Here is a 14,419-nt window from a genome sequence, read left to right on the forward strand (position 1 = left end):
GGAAAAACATATGGTGACATTTTCCCATCACTATAGCAAAGCATAGGCTCTTCTTAAAACCCTTCCCTTCAGAATCCTAAGATCCCACAGTGTTCTGTGTCTAGAACAGCTGAAGAGACAAGTTACCTCAGCATCATATGCTGCCTGGGGCCTAATGTGTTACATCTGAAACACGGCTACGTGAAACCTGGATGGGCCTAACCTCAAGAAGATTCTGGGCCTCTTTCTCGATTGTTGCTTTCTCTTTTTTTCTGTTATTGTTCAAATGGAAGTCTCTAGTCCTTTTACTTGCTGATTAATAAGAGGAAGTGTGCAGGCAGTATTCTACTCAGTTGTTCAATAAGAAGCAAACTTGCTAATGTTTAGCCTGCCAGTTCTCTCCACTCTTGAATTCAGTTTAACTGGAAGGCGCTTGTATTAAACCTGTGTTTATATGTGTAGCTACGCCTTAGGCACATGCTCAAACCTCAAGCAGACAACAACACACACACACACACACACCACTCTTTGTTATTGTCCAGTAATGACATCACCTCTCCTAACGTGTTACACCTGCACACCTCAACAGTTACAGATTCCTGGCAACCGATACTTCTGAGGAGAAAGTGTTGGGCTCCCAGAAGCACTGTAGATTTTCAAGAGCTGCGGGCTTTCCCCCTCTTGAACTGTGTTGTTTTCCTTTCTTGCTAACTTCCCTGAAAATATGCATCTGGGAAGGTACAGGCCTCCAATCAGCACTTGGAGGCAACATATCTGCCCCATGCTTTGGTCTTCTTTTTGCACACTCTCTCTGGTGGGCAGCAGAATGCACGGCACTAAGAGTTGTCAAGCAGCAAAACTAATGCTGCTTTTTGGTTTCGACTCACAAGATAACAGAGAAATGGCCGAAGTAGAGGAATTGGTATGGCTGTTGTTTTTTAAATTCATGGAAAGAAACCAATCTGTAATGAAAAGAAAGCTGCGGTATTCAGTAAGTGTTAGATGAGCTCTTGTGTACTTCATTGCCATTTTACCTCTTGTGTGGCCTCTGCAGTTCTCATTTTTGACTTTATAGAGAAAATGCTCTGCGCAAGCAAATTCCACCCTTTGCGGCTGGTCCTGTCGCCATTTGAGCACAACACGCAGAATAGGTTAAATCAAAGTTCTATACAATAGCAAGGCAATCAATAACAGTGTTTGAAAGCTTAAACTCTAAATTTTATTCAGCAGTACAGCCCTGGTATTATCCAGTTTGTGAGATGAGAGAATGCCGTATAAATAACAGTATATAGCCCTGAAAAGTCCACAGTAAACACATAATAGAATTTGCTTTCAGTGTTCTGCCACCATTCATAAATCACTCCGGCCAAACTCCCGCCGTTTATGGCAGGACTCATATCCCTAAAGTGAATTACGGTCTCATCTCCAGTATGCAACCAGCTATTGTCCCAAATATATCAGAGGTGAAAAGCAACATTGGAGGGATGCTGTGTATGCACATGTTTTCAGAAGATGTTCAGCGGATCACTAGGATAGAGACTTGAAGGGATATTGCTGTGTGTTGGCAAGAGTCTCAATCTAATGAAGAGACAGTGAAATAATGTCTTAAATCTACAAGAGTTAGGACGAGCAACAAGCGAGTTCTGCTTGTTTCACAGTTTTCAACGTTCATTTTATCCTGGAGCATGGCTCAGGAAAACAGAAGAAAAATAGTTTGATTTCTGGTTAAACTAGAGAATATTCTTTTTTCAATTCACATATCTACATCTATTGGGCAAGAACACAGCTTAAGAATGGTTTTGGGTTTTTAAAATACTTTTACCTTGTCTGGTCAAATTTACTTCATTTACTAAGGCCATGGCTACCAGTAAGCCGGGCACTGTATTATCAAATCTGGTGTTTTTGGAAACAATCCAGGTTTCTTAGACAGCGTTTGGACATATACAACTCCCTTGTGAGAGTTCTGTCTGCACCTATTCTACATATTCTGCCTTTAACCAATTTCCACACCTCTTCCCCTCTCCCGATTATAATTTGAGAATTCTTAACAGTTGTAAATGTGGTTCTCTTGTGCTAGGTGTGAAGTACTGGCTTTACTGTACAGTGGTACCTCGGGTTACATACGCTTCAGGTTACATACACTTCAGGTTACAGACTCCACTAACCCAGAAATAGTACCTCGGGTTAAGAACTTTGCTTCAGAATGAGAACAGAAATTCTGCTTCGGCAGCAGCAGGAGGCCCCATTAGCTAAAGTGGTGCTTCAGGTTAAGAACAGTTTCAGGTTAAGAACGGACCTCCAGAATGAATTAAGTACTTAACCCGAGGTACCACTGTATATTCAAGTCAAAGGTTTCACTACAATTTTTATGTCATACACAGAGAGCTGGTGCAACCCTGTAGCTAACTGTGATTTCCCCCCTTCTCTGTTGATGTCCATCCTAGTGCACAGCACATAAAGGTGTTCAAACTATATGAGAAAGGGAATAGTTGGATCTGTAATGAAAAGGAAGGCGGTTTTATGTGGTGGGATTGTGTAACAGCAGTAACATTTTGGAAGTTGGCAATGACTTTGCATAAATATTCCAAATAAATGTGCCACGTGAGATTGTCTCTTCCACCCAACTATTAAAGATGCAGGAATTCTGTCCTCTTTTACATCTGTCCACCTTAGCCAGCACAGCCATTTATTGAATTAGGTGATAATAGGGCTGCCATTCATCTGGATTTTCCCAGACATTACTGGGATTTCAAAGGCGGGATTGGCGTCCGGGGCGGGGGGTCCGAAAGGCAGCGCTTTGTCCTGCATCTTAGGCAAGCCAATAGAAAAAAATGTGGTTTTTCATTTTCAACAATTTCATTAGTTTCCTTTAAAAAAAGTTCAACAGCTTTTGTAGTGTCCTGGTTTTTACGTTTTGAAATATGGCAACCCTAAAATGTATGCACGCTTTCCTGGGAAAAGGCCCTACTGAATTCACCTTCAATCTGGGGTGCACCAAACCTTGCACCACCCCAGGACATCAGCCACTTTCCATTGTTGGGAAGAAAACGTAATAAGCGTGTCATGGCTTGTATTCAAACCACGTTTACTGCAGCCAAGGCACAGTATGATAACAAGTGGGGCCAGAAAGAAAGGTGCAGGCTATGGGTCCTTTGGAGAATGGGTAGCCTTGCTGCCAGTTAGTTTAGGTTAGCTGCCGTTTCTGAACAATTGCTCTTTCCAAATGAATAGCATCCTTTGAGTTTGTAAAATCCTCCACAGCTTATCTTTTCCTCTAGGGCATTCTTCTCTAAGAAAAGAAAGAACAAATGTCAGAACAGAGTTTTAATGGGAAGAACTCAGACAGGTAACTTGAAAAATAACCCACTGTGGTGTATTTAGTATTATATGAGTTTTCCAGCTACAGTTGTCCAAACCATCCTGTTTACTCCAATTTAACCCATCTCTGAGCCTTTCTGAAATAGGCTTTATCTTTACCGCCAACACTTTTGTAGGAGTAATGCGAGAGCCTGGCTTCTGACCCCTCCCGTGTCATCTCTTCCTTGGTCAAGATTTAGACTGCCAACTCTCTGGAGCTGTTGACTTATGTTACTCGCTAAATCACCATGTTCAGTGATGGTATTACACAAATAAAAACCGTTAATACTATCCCATCCCCAACACAGCAGATGAGGCAGGAAAGGACAGCTTCTTGAATAATCTCCTCAGGTCGGTTGTCATCCTGCTGTTCTTATTCAGTACTTTCTTTAAAAAAAAAAAAGTTTGGATGTGTGCTTCAGTACAGGTTTCACACAGTGAAATACCTTACAGCCTCATACAGCTGCTTTAAAACATTTCTTTTTAAGTGTGGTTACAGATCTTTTTACACTTTCCACCATATATTTAACCTATTTGTGGTCTCTGATGAGTTCTGATCACTGAGAACTTTGTTGGCCCGAGAGATTTTACTACCTGAAGCAGAGGCCCAATGGGACCTATCCCTTTGTCTCACTGAGATCACAGCTGATTATGCTTTGATAGATTTGTAGAGCTAGAAGGGACTCTGAGAGAATCTCAACTAAAGCATCCATGGCAGATGGCCACCCATCTCGTCTTAAAAACATCCAATGAAGGAGAGTCCACCACCTTCCGAGGGAGTCTGTTCCACTGTCAAACAACTCTTACCGTCAAAAAGGTCCACTGTCACCTGGTTTTTGCTGCTTCTCTATCTTAAGCCACTCAAAGAGTGTTGCTGTTCTCTCAGTTTCAACTCTGGCGCACCTCACTCACAAGCCCTCCTCTAGGAAACACAGATCTCAGCTTCTGACACCAGTGTTGAACGGCACCCACAATATCTGAGCAGTACAAGATTCAAGGGGGGTTCCAGGCGTGCTTACCCAGAGTCTGTGTTTCCTTTTGGGAATCAGGCACAGCAGAGACTGTGGTGTCTTTATGACAGATGGTTTACTTGCACATATATACAACCTGTGCCCACGACGGAGGGATTCACAGCAACAACACTCCAAGAAGGCCTTGCTTTTCCCACAGCTGCAGCTTTGAGTTCAAGAAAACACAGGGATCAGCCATTGTGCTCTGACCCTCTCTCCAGCTTGCTGGCTGCTGTATTATTCCTGCCTTCATCTGTCCCACCCCCCAGAGGGCCACCATTTTCTTCACACTGCTGTATGACAGGGTTGACTCTAGACAAGAAAGATCTGGATAACTACTGGCTTTTGGAGAGCAGCCATTGCTTCTTCACCCTAGTAAGCCTTGCTGCAACCTGAAATATTTTTGGCACAAGGCACAGCTGAACCTAATGTTAGTCTGCATAACATTTCCACCAACTGCTTCCATTTTAAGGCTGCTACAAACTGTGAGCTTGAGCTCTCCCTCATACCAAGCAACGTTTTTTTCCTCTCTCCTGTCAACAATAGCATTGACGCAGAGAATATAAAATCCTAATAACCCCTTTTTTACTTCCCACTGACCTGTATCAAATTGTTCAGGGCCTTTCAAATCACCCCAGAAATCTATTTTTGCTTGCCAGCAGCTTGTCTCAGAAAAACTCCCCCACAGTTTTGCTCAGAAGATGGAACCCACTGGGCAGATGGAGCTGCAATATATTTCCCCCCCTTCTTCTTGGAAGATTTTTATTTTGCATTAGTGTTACATTTGCAGATAATCTGTGTTGTTCATTATAGAACAGGATTGTTGTTTTTCCAAGATTGTATTTAGCATTTCTGCCAACCTAAGGAACATATGTAAAAAAAAAACAACCAAGTACAGTGGTGCCTTGGTTTACAAACTAAATCCATTCTGGAAGCCTGTTCTTAAACTAAAGCCGTTCTCAAACTGAGGCGCACTTTCCCTAATGAGGCCTCCCACCACCAGTGCTCTTCCACCATTCAGCTTCCATTCTTTGTTGTTGTTTAGTCGTGTCCGACTCTTCGTGACCCCATGGACCAGAGCACACCAGGGACTCCTGTCTTCCACTGCCTCCCGCAGTTTGGTCAGACTCATGCTGGTAGCTTCCAGAACACTGTCCAACCATCTGGTCCTCTGTCATCCCCTTCTCCTTGTGCCCTCCATCTTTCCCAACATCAGGGTCTTTTCCAGGGAGTCTTCTCTTCTCATTAGGTGGCCAAAGTATTGGAGCCTCAGCTTCAGGAGCTGTCCTTCCAGTGAGCACTCAGGGCTGTCTAGGTTTGTCATCGCTTTTCACCCAAGAAGCAGGCGTCTTTTAATTTCGTGGCTGCCGTCACCATCTGCAGTGATCATGGAGCCCAAGAAAGTGAAATCTTGAGGTAATGTTCACTAGCCGGAACACTACTTCTGGTTTTGCGGAGTTCGTATACTGAATAGTTCATAAACACAGCTGTTCTTAAACCGAGGGACCATTGTACTATTCCATTGCTTGTACGGTTATTGTTGGTCAATTAATGTAAACATTTGAGAGACTAAAAATGACTATAAATAAAGAGCTGATAAGCACATCAATATTGAAACACTGAAAATGAAATATTATTTTCTGTTATTATTTTCCCAATTTGGGAGGAAATAAAAGTAAACAGTAAAAATAGCTATTGATTAATTGCAGGCCGTAGTGTTGAAAAATTATTTTTGAATGCATTTTGGAAAGATCTAGCAAAAGAAAATAACAGTACGAGAGAAGTTTGTTTTCCTACTGATGGCCTATGACCATCCTCTCTACCTTGGATTTCAATTTATATGCTCATCTAGTGCAGTTAAAATGTGGAATTGCTTTTTCTACCCCTGCCTCCATGCAAATCCCTTAGCTTATATGCAAGCAAAGGGAAATGTTTAAATATTCTCAGATATATTTTTGGGAACAGATGTTTGAATTGCTTTCATGCAGAAATAATTGCAAGATTGTGTCTGGGGAACAGAGCAATATGGACTACTAAAGGACATCCATGTTGTCAGGATGTGCTTTCAATGTTAATTGTCTGTTTTAGAATTTGGTGATTTGCAAATAAGAAGCAATCGTAGGCTCTTAATATTCTGCAATAACAGTTTCAAACACTGCCTTGGGCACACAGTCTTTCTAGAAATAACTTGGGGTAGTGTCTTATATGAGGGGGGAAATACTACTTATCTATGGGTCAGGGCGCTGAGTTTAGGGCAACCTAATGTGGAGGGCAGGCCACTACAGATGGAATATGAGCTTAAATATCTCTCAGAGGCGCTGCTGCCTGTCCATTGCTGGAGCATGCCAGGGTACTGACTGGAGGGAGGTGGATGGCCGTCAAAGCAGTGGTGGCAGCAGAGAAAGTTCATTTGGTGGCTGCCACAAGCAGAGCTAGGCCTGACCTGGTTTGGAGGGAGTGTTTGTGACGGAAAAGTTTGTTTTTGCTGAGCAGGTTGGTTCACCAAGTGTTTTCTTTTTCTTTTTCCCTGCCAGCAAACAGTTAACGAACGGCAGCTTATGATTGGCCAGGGTTCCAGAAGGGGGAGTTGAAAAGGAGAGGATTTTAAAAGACAGTTGAGTAGGTTGGGCTTGAGATTGAGAGATAGGGAGAGAAAGGAGAGAGAGTTGGTTCTGGGTAGAAACATCCGCTCTGGGGAATATATCAAAAGCTAGAGAAATAAGTCTCTGAGCTTAGTGTGAAGGACAGTGTGGGATGTCCTGTATGAGTAATTAGGCCAGGAATTAACTGGGAGGCTGAGGCTGAGCCAGGAGGGAAGAGATTCTTCTACAAAAAGAGAAGACTCCCAAACCAGTTAAGAGGGGTGTGGAGATCCCTTGGGTCTGTTACTTGGAGTACCTCAGGAGTAGGGTCGTCTAAGGGGTGTGGAACTGACAGGAAGTACCACCTTGTTTAAGAACCAAAGTATTAAGCAGCAACAGCTGTGCACCAACGGAGAAAGCACTGAAGTGAAATAACATTATAATCTGAAGTATCCTATGTTTTACCCACTTGTGTCATAAACTTCCTTTGTTAAATAAAATATTTATTGTTTATTTGATCAAATCCTGCCTGAGACTCCAAATTACAGTGTTACCTCACTTTAAGAACAGTCCTGTTTATGAACGATTTGATTTACGAACTCTGCAATACTACAAGTAGTGTCCTGTTTTGCAAACTTTACCTCGGTCTAAGAATGTAATCTGAACAGTGGAAGGGCACCGGCGGCGGGAGGCCTCATTAGGGAAACCGTGCCTCAGTTTAAGAACGGTTTCGGTTTAAGAATGGACTTCCGGAATGGATTAAGTTCATAAACTGAGGTACCACTGTATTACGTTTTCCCTCACACAAGTCCCCCACAAGATAATCTGAGGTAGTTTGTGGAAATTCATGGAATTGGTGTTCTGTGAGGTGGGTGCACTATATTGAAGTGAGAGTGGGCCCAACGCCGCCAGGGGGAAAAGTGACTTTGCGCTGTTGCATGTTCACAGAGGAGACCATCATTACCGCCATGTCAAGGGCTCCAAAGGTTTGGCCCTGGACAGAGCCTGGTTGTGGAATTTACAGTTTGTGCATCACAATGGCTAAAGGGCACAAAGCAAGTAGTACAAATTTAGCATGCATCATGTTTGTAAGCCCATCTTAGAATTTGAAGGTGCTGAATACCTATTTAAAACATGGGGACTTAGCTATTTTACGCTCTTCTGGATCAACTTTGACCAGCTGGAAAGCTCAGCCAGCAAGAGGGAAGACATCTCACATTTTAAAAAACAAGCCAGGACCTGAAATGTGTCCCATGGCAGATCAAAAAGGCATGTAGCTCATGTAGAGAAATAAATATTGCTTAAGGACAGAGAATTTTCAGTACTAGAATCCTATACATTTTTGATGGGTTCAAAGGAGGCTCATTTAAGAGCCAGTGAGCCTATTGCAGCTTGGTGGAAAATATTCTCTCTAGGGAAGGTACTGGCAGCCTGGGCAATTGGGCCAGACTATGGGAATTTTTCCAGACAGGCCAGACACATATTTGTCCAAGGGAGCAAGCACCCTTTCTTCATAGTAATGTCCTTTTTACAGAATTAATGTCTCCATGTGGAGCTGAAGTGAAAGCTATAAATGCCTTGTATAAAGGTTTGTTAGTTTCTTTCCCTCTTCTTTCCCCCAACACCACAAAAACCAATCTAGCACTACACAAAAGAGAAAAGATGGCAAAACTAACAGCTGCCTTCTTATGGAAGCCACTTGAAATTACCTCAGGGCAGCAGCTTCACACATCAGCCTGTCCCATGACCACACTGCAAGAAGAAGAAAGGCGAGGCAATTTTATATGCAATTTTGGCAGCAACCATATCAACAAGTGGCAGCCCAGAGAAGTGACTAAGAAAAATGGAAATGGCAGGGAAACATTTCAAGCTGCTAATTTTCTGGCCAAAGGATGAAAAGAACTGGAGATTGAATCACAAGTTACACCCCTCAACTGCATAGCTGATCTCACCTACATTTGTAAGCACTGAGCAATTGTCATCCCAGTGAAGGAAATTCTGAGGCTGCTTGCATACAGTGGGAGTAAAAATTTTAATGCAAATCACAAACTTGTGTGGGTGTGATCTGGGCTGGAGCTGGGAACAAAGTGTTAAAGCCCCTACCCCTCTATCAGGAACCTGATCTCAATCTTGAGAATGGGGTGGGAATCATGATTGCAGTTTCCTCTTTTTTGTCATTCATGGAATTGAGCTTTTTCAAAAGCATGTAAGTAGAATCCCTGTGGGTTAAACCACAGAGCCTAGGACTTGCCGATCAGAAGGTCAGCTGTTCGAATCCCCGTGACGGGGTGAGCTCCCGTTGCTTGGTCCCTGCTCCTGCCAACCTAGCAGTTCGAAAGCACATCAAAGTGCAAGTAGATAAATAGGTAAGGTAAACGGCGTTTCTGTGCGCTGCTCTGGTTCGCCAGAAGCGACTTAGTCATGCTGGCCACATGACCCGGAAGCTGTATGCCGGCTCCCTCGGCCAATAAAGCGAGATGAGCGCTGCAACCCCAGAGTCGGCCACGACTGGACCTAATGGTCAGGGGTCCCTTTACCTTTATCTTAGAATCCCTTCACAGGACATAGACTTTCCCTCCCTCCCTCTCACACTTACACACATGAAAACAAGCTGTGGGACACAAGAAAGATTCCCCAACAAAACAAGTGGTCATAAAGCACAACTTGCATGTGCAAAAAAAAAAAGTCCTTTCAGAAAATTGTATTTGTATTGTGTGAGGTGCAAAATGTCTCTGATTCCACATTACTCATGGCTATAAATTGTAAAGAGGATATTCTTGGAAAAGTCAATTCTGCAGACAGTCTGCCTAATAACCTTTTTCAGTTAATCTACATACAGTCATACAAAATTATGCTTTTAATGTATTTTTTGTGTTAGCTTTGTCCATTAAAAGGAAAACATCCTCAGCATGGATACTATCTTCATAAATCTGGTGATCTCAGTGATGCAAATATAATCGCTGAAAAATTGACTAGCTTCACTGGAATGCTTAGCTGGGGCGACATTAATCTTGTTTTCATTTCTGTGCTCGTGAAGGTTAACTTGAGAGTGCAGGGAGCATAAGCCTTTATTTTACTCCCAGCTTCTACTGCATGCAAATGCAGACACTCTTGCACGAAGAGGGAAAAGTCATTTTAACCTTGTTAGGCCATAGGGGAAGGAGCTGTCCTTTGTTGACATGAGAGTGAGGGGTTGAGAAGTGCATTTATTCATATCGCAGTTTTTCAGATCTATGCATGTTTGCCAGATGTTACTGATCCGGTCAATGTAGGAAGAACATTTTGCTACTGATCTCGGTGAGAAAACATCTGTTTCTGCTGTGCAGATAGGTAGTTATCTATAGTAACACTTTGGTCATGGCAGGAAAACCACAACAATGTGAATGCTGCTGCCAGGTCAGCCATGTCCTAGAACTCACTGGGAATAGAGGCCGGACCTCTTTCCAAAACATGTTGATCCTTTCACGATGCTTGGTAACAGCTAGACAGGCAAGGAGTGGGCCAACATCATTCATCATGCTGTTTCTCTGTTTTGTTGTTGATACCTCTTAGGGGTTCTGTTGTGGAAACTTGGTCATAATGAAAGGCGTGGTAGAACTCAAGTACAATTTTTGCTGGGGGGGGGCGCAGGAAGACCGTATCTATAAGCAAATCAAAAATTACCCTTTAAAACACAGTCCTCTGTATGTCTGCTCAGGGGGAAAGTGTCTTACTCCTATGCAAATGTACACAGGATTGCAGCCTACTGCTAGGCAGAGGAACACTCTTTCTTAGGGATGGATCAATCTGTCGGATTTGGCTTCTTCTGTCCCTTTCAAGTCTTGTGTTCTGTTTGCCACATTTCCACATCAGTTTATGAACACTTTTTTTAAAACAAGCCTTCACAAAAATATATTCAACCGTCTTGGGAACATTTCTCCTACTGTATACAATTTTGCATGCGACCTTCCCCAACAATGCATCTTATTTTCACTAATCTGTACCAATTTGTACACATATTTCCCCCAATATATGAATTCTTATGTCCTTTTTTGTTGGAAAACAGCATCGCAAGGTGCAGAATGGTGCAAATTCCGAAGGAAGCTGCATTTGGAATGTGAAGCAGCTGGTAATTACTGATCTAGGCTGCAATTTTACTCGAAAGTAGCCAAAATGCATTAGGTGTATAGTTATGATTTTTGTTTCCACCACTCTATATGAAAACTGCACATTCTGAAGACGTTTAAATGCAATCATCTGTGGAACAAAATTTATCTTAATTGCCTTAGACTGAATTCATAAGCATGGTACTCATTTGACTAAAATGCAGATCGGGTAGGCATGTGACATATATCCTTTGGCAAAACACAAGCACTACAGAGTTTCAGAAATGTTTGCCTCAAACACTATATTTTCATCAGTGTACAAAAAAGAACACCCCTATTGGGCAAATTTCTGATATTTCCCAGGCTTGCTTTTGAAATATATAGTAATTTATCTTCAGTGTTTTGAGCACAGCAGGAACATCATCTGAGGAAATGCTTAAAAATGGACATTATGCCTAGGGGCCCTACAGAATATTGGGCTCTGATATACGTCTGAGCTCCTAAAAATAAAAAAAATATAAAACTCTCCAGATTTCATTATTTGAATGCATTATACAGATTAGACAGACCTACATATTATTGCAGTTGTAAAATTGATTTAAAGTGACAGAAGCAGAAGAGGGTTGTAGAGATAGGAAATACTGAGTTATGGATAGGGCCCACACGGAGTTAAGAATTCTCTAAACCAGTCTTCGCTCAAACTAGTGCCCTTCCAGAGGTTTTGGATTACTGTACTGCTTGCATCAGCCCTCAGCTGATGGAAATTGCAGTCTAAAATTTTTGGAGGTGCACCAGCTTCGGGCAAGTTGCTGTACACAGCCACAGAAGCTTTAGTCAAATGCATTTGAATATGAGCGAAGGGAATAGTTCTAAAAACAAAGTGTATTCCTTGCTTCAGATGATACACACGTCAAGAGAACGCCTCACCTCCCGAGAGACATTTCTCCTATACTGAAGAATGGTGGCCGTCTCTCAAAATGGTGGTCGGCACCTGCCATTTTTATAGGAACGAATATGTCAGCTGATTAGATGTCACTTTTGATTATTAAAATAGGCATAACTAATTAAATCACTGAATCAAATTAAATCAGCTAAGAGAGTAATCCCATGTTCACCTGGCAGGGTCTGGAAAACCTCTGGAACCACTTCACCAGCAGAGATGGAGCACTATTGGAGCGCCCCTGCTAAGATGGCAGAAAGCTCTGCTGGTGTAGATGTTCTACCAGAAGAGATGGGGAACCAGGTGTCTCAGGTGTGCGTAGATAGGGATGCCCCTTCATTACCCCAACCACTTAGAGATTTTATTATAATCAAGTGCTATATACATTTTGTTAAAGATAGATAAATGAAACTTACTTAGAGAATCAGCCTAACTTCATGCCAGCCCTGGAGCTGGTATAATAAATTTACAGTGAAAAATGTAGGAGGTGTGGGCTTTTATCCTAGTCACAGTGAAACAGGAGGGCACAGGGTGTGGTCACTGCTCTGCCACGTAATCTCTCCTCTCCCTGTCCAGGTCAGGTGGTTTACAACACATGCAAAAGCTTGAGTTATAGAGAACCTCTTAAAACCACTGGGTAGGGTAATGAGACCTTTCTTGAGCAACAAGTCTTTACCTCACTTACATGGAAGCAAGCTCTACTGGAACCCATGGAGAAAATTGCTTCAAACTGAGTCCCTTAAACACCTTAATCCTAACAATATATGTTTTATGAACTCTTAGGGCAGAAAGCTGGCAAAGAATCCGTGTTCTGACAGATCTGATACTCTTTTTTGCTCCTCCTTTAAAGAAGTGATTTCAGTTTCAGCCAGAGGCTGTCACAGAAATGACAAGAGGATAACCGAGCACAGCAGCTGGCTAAAATTAGAACCCAGTTTGCTGTCTAACACATGTGGAGGAAGGAAATATCAAATGATGTGATGTTATTCCCATGATGTGCCATGTATTTTTCAGCTAGTCAAGAAACAGCAGGTTCTATGCTGACCTTCTAGCCAATAGATTCAGAGAAAGAATGAACCAGGAAAGTCTAAGACCTGTCTTATAGACCAATGTGACATCAGATGGAATCCAGGTTGCATGCAACTTGCTTAGTGAATTTTTAAATTTGTTTAGAGGATTTTTCTTTTTAAAAAAACCTAAATGAAATACAAACACAAAAGGAGTCTTCTAAGCAGCGGCTTCAGTCTCTACTCGGAGTTTGGAAAGTGTTCTGAGACATACTGAACTTATTTGGAAAAGGATGAACCAGGAAACTATGGTTACCAGTTCTTGAATTAGCCTTCATCTTTAAGCAACTTCAAATTGTGGCTTGCTCCAAACCTAGGTACCATAAGTTTCCCGGCTTGGATTCTTAGGAGATTGTGGTCAGTTTAAGATTTCTTAGTTTAAATCACAGCACAAGGGAAAGGGAATGGGCTGCATGCAAGGACAAAAGCCTCATTCATGCTGAATCCACGCATCTCCCTGACCTAAATCTGATGTTTTATCCACAGAACAAAACAGCTTTTTGGGTTCTTCAGTATCCGTATGTGGATCAAATCTCAACTACTGTACAGAAGAAGAAAAATGAGACTTTCTTGTGCTTCTGTAAGAGTCACCCTGTAGTAAAACAGACTGTTTCTTGTATTGAACTTTCAGGTATACAGTACATAGATGGTTTCTTACGTTGAGCTTTCATATATATAACAATCTTCTGTTTGTGTTTAAATAATTGGTTGTTGTGTTTAGTGTGGGGGCCTATTAGCCCTAAACCTAGATAAAGAACAAGACAGGTTTAGCTGCAGAAGACTGGTAGATCTTGGTTCTCATTTAACAAGATATAGAAGCTTAAAAGATGAGCAGAGGTCTCCTACCTAAAGTAGTTCTGCTACATAATAAAAAATGGGCATGTAGCACCACCTTCTGGCTGCTTGTTCAAAAACACAGAGCAAATAATTAAGGACTGAAAAAGAAAACAGCCAAAGGTTGTGGTGTACTTAACCTTTGTTCCAAACAGGACTGCTGATCATAGTCAACAAGAGAATGTTTGTTTTCTTACACATATCTCAAGCTGTTAAAAAAATTGTTGTAATGGGCAGCTGCTCAGGAGTCTCAAACAGCCTTCCCCAACCTCTTTCTGTCCAGATGTTTTGGACTACTTCCATCACCCCTCTCAATTTCTGCTAATTGCTGGACCTGGTGGCAGTTGTAGTCCAAACATCTGGAGGGCACCACGCTGGAGAAGTCTGATCTAAGACAAAATATTGCTGGTAAAGAAAAAAAGAGTACACCATTTCCCAATATTATATTCTAATGTATGTAAAGGCCAACATTATTTTGGGGATCATTTTGTACAATAAGGCTTATCATGCCATCTTCCTATCATTAGCAGCAAAGAATTTCTATGTATGAGAATATATAAAATTA

At 42.0% G+C, this 14,419-nt stretch overlaps 1 protein-coding gene and 1 long non-coding RNA gene across 2 annotated transcripts in view; both read right to left on the reverse strand.

Moving 5' to 3' along the window:
* LOC308477617 (uncharacterized protein) overlaps positions 1-1,088 on the reverse strand; it is a gene marked incomplete at its 3' end in the record, with an annotated part of 66,815 nt that extends 65,727 nt beyond the window's left edge. The window contains exon 1 of the mRNA XM_081006347.1: positions 1,014-1,088. Coding sequence (XP_080862473.1) covers positions 1,014-1,040 — 27 coding nt within the window. The 5' untranslated portion in view covers positions 1,041-1,088. The remainder of the gene's footprint in view (positions 1-1,013) is intronic.
* A 3,315-nt stretch (positions 1,089-4,403) lies between these two features.
* On the reverse strand, positions 4,404-9,139 carry LOC308477105. The gene is made up of 2 exons (XR_013986387.1): positions 8,638-9,139; positions 4,404-4,512 (listed from the first exon to the last, which is right to left on the reverse strand). It is a non-coding gene; the product is annotated as an uncharacterized lncRNA (long non-coding RNA).
* Between the last annotated feature and the right edge of the window lie 5,280 nt (positions 9,140-14,419).

Source organism: Podarcis pityusensis, assembly GCF_964106645.2.
Source record: "Podarcis pityusensis genome assembly, chromosome: 5".
NCBI lineage: Eukaryota > Metazoa > Chordata > Lepidosauria > Squamata > Lacertidae > Podarcis > Podarcis pityusensis.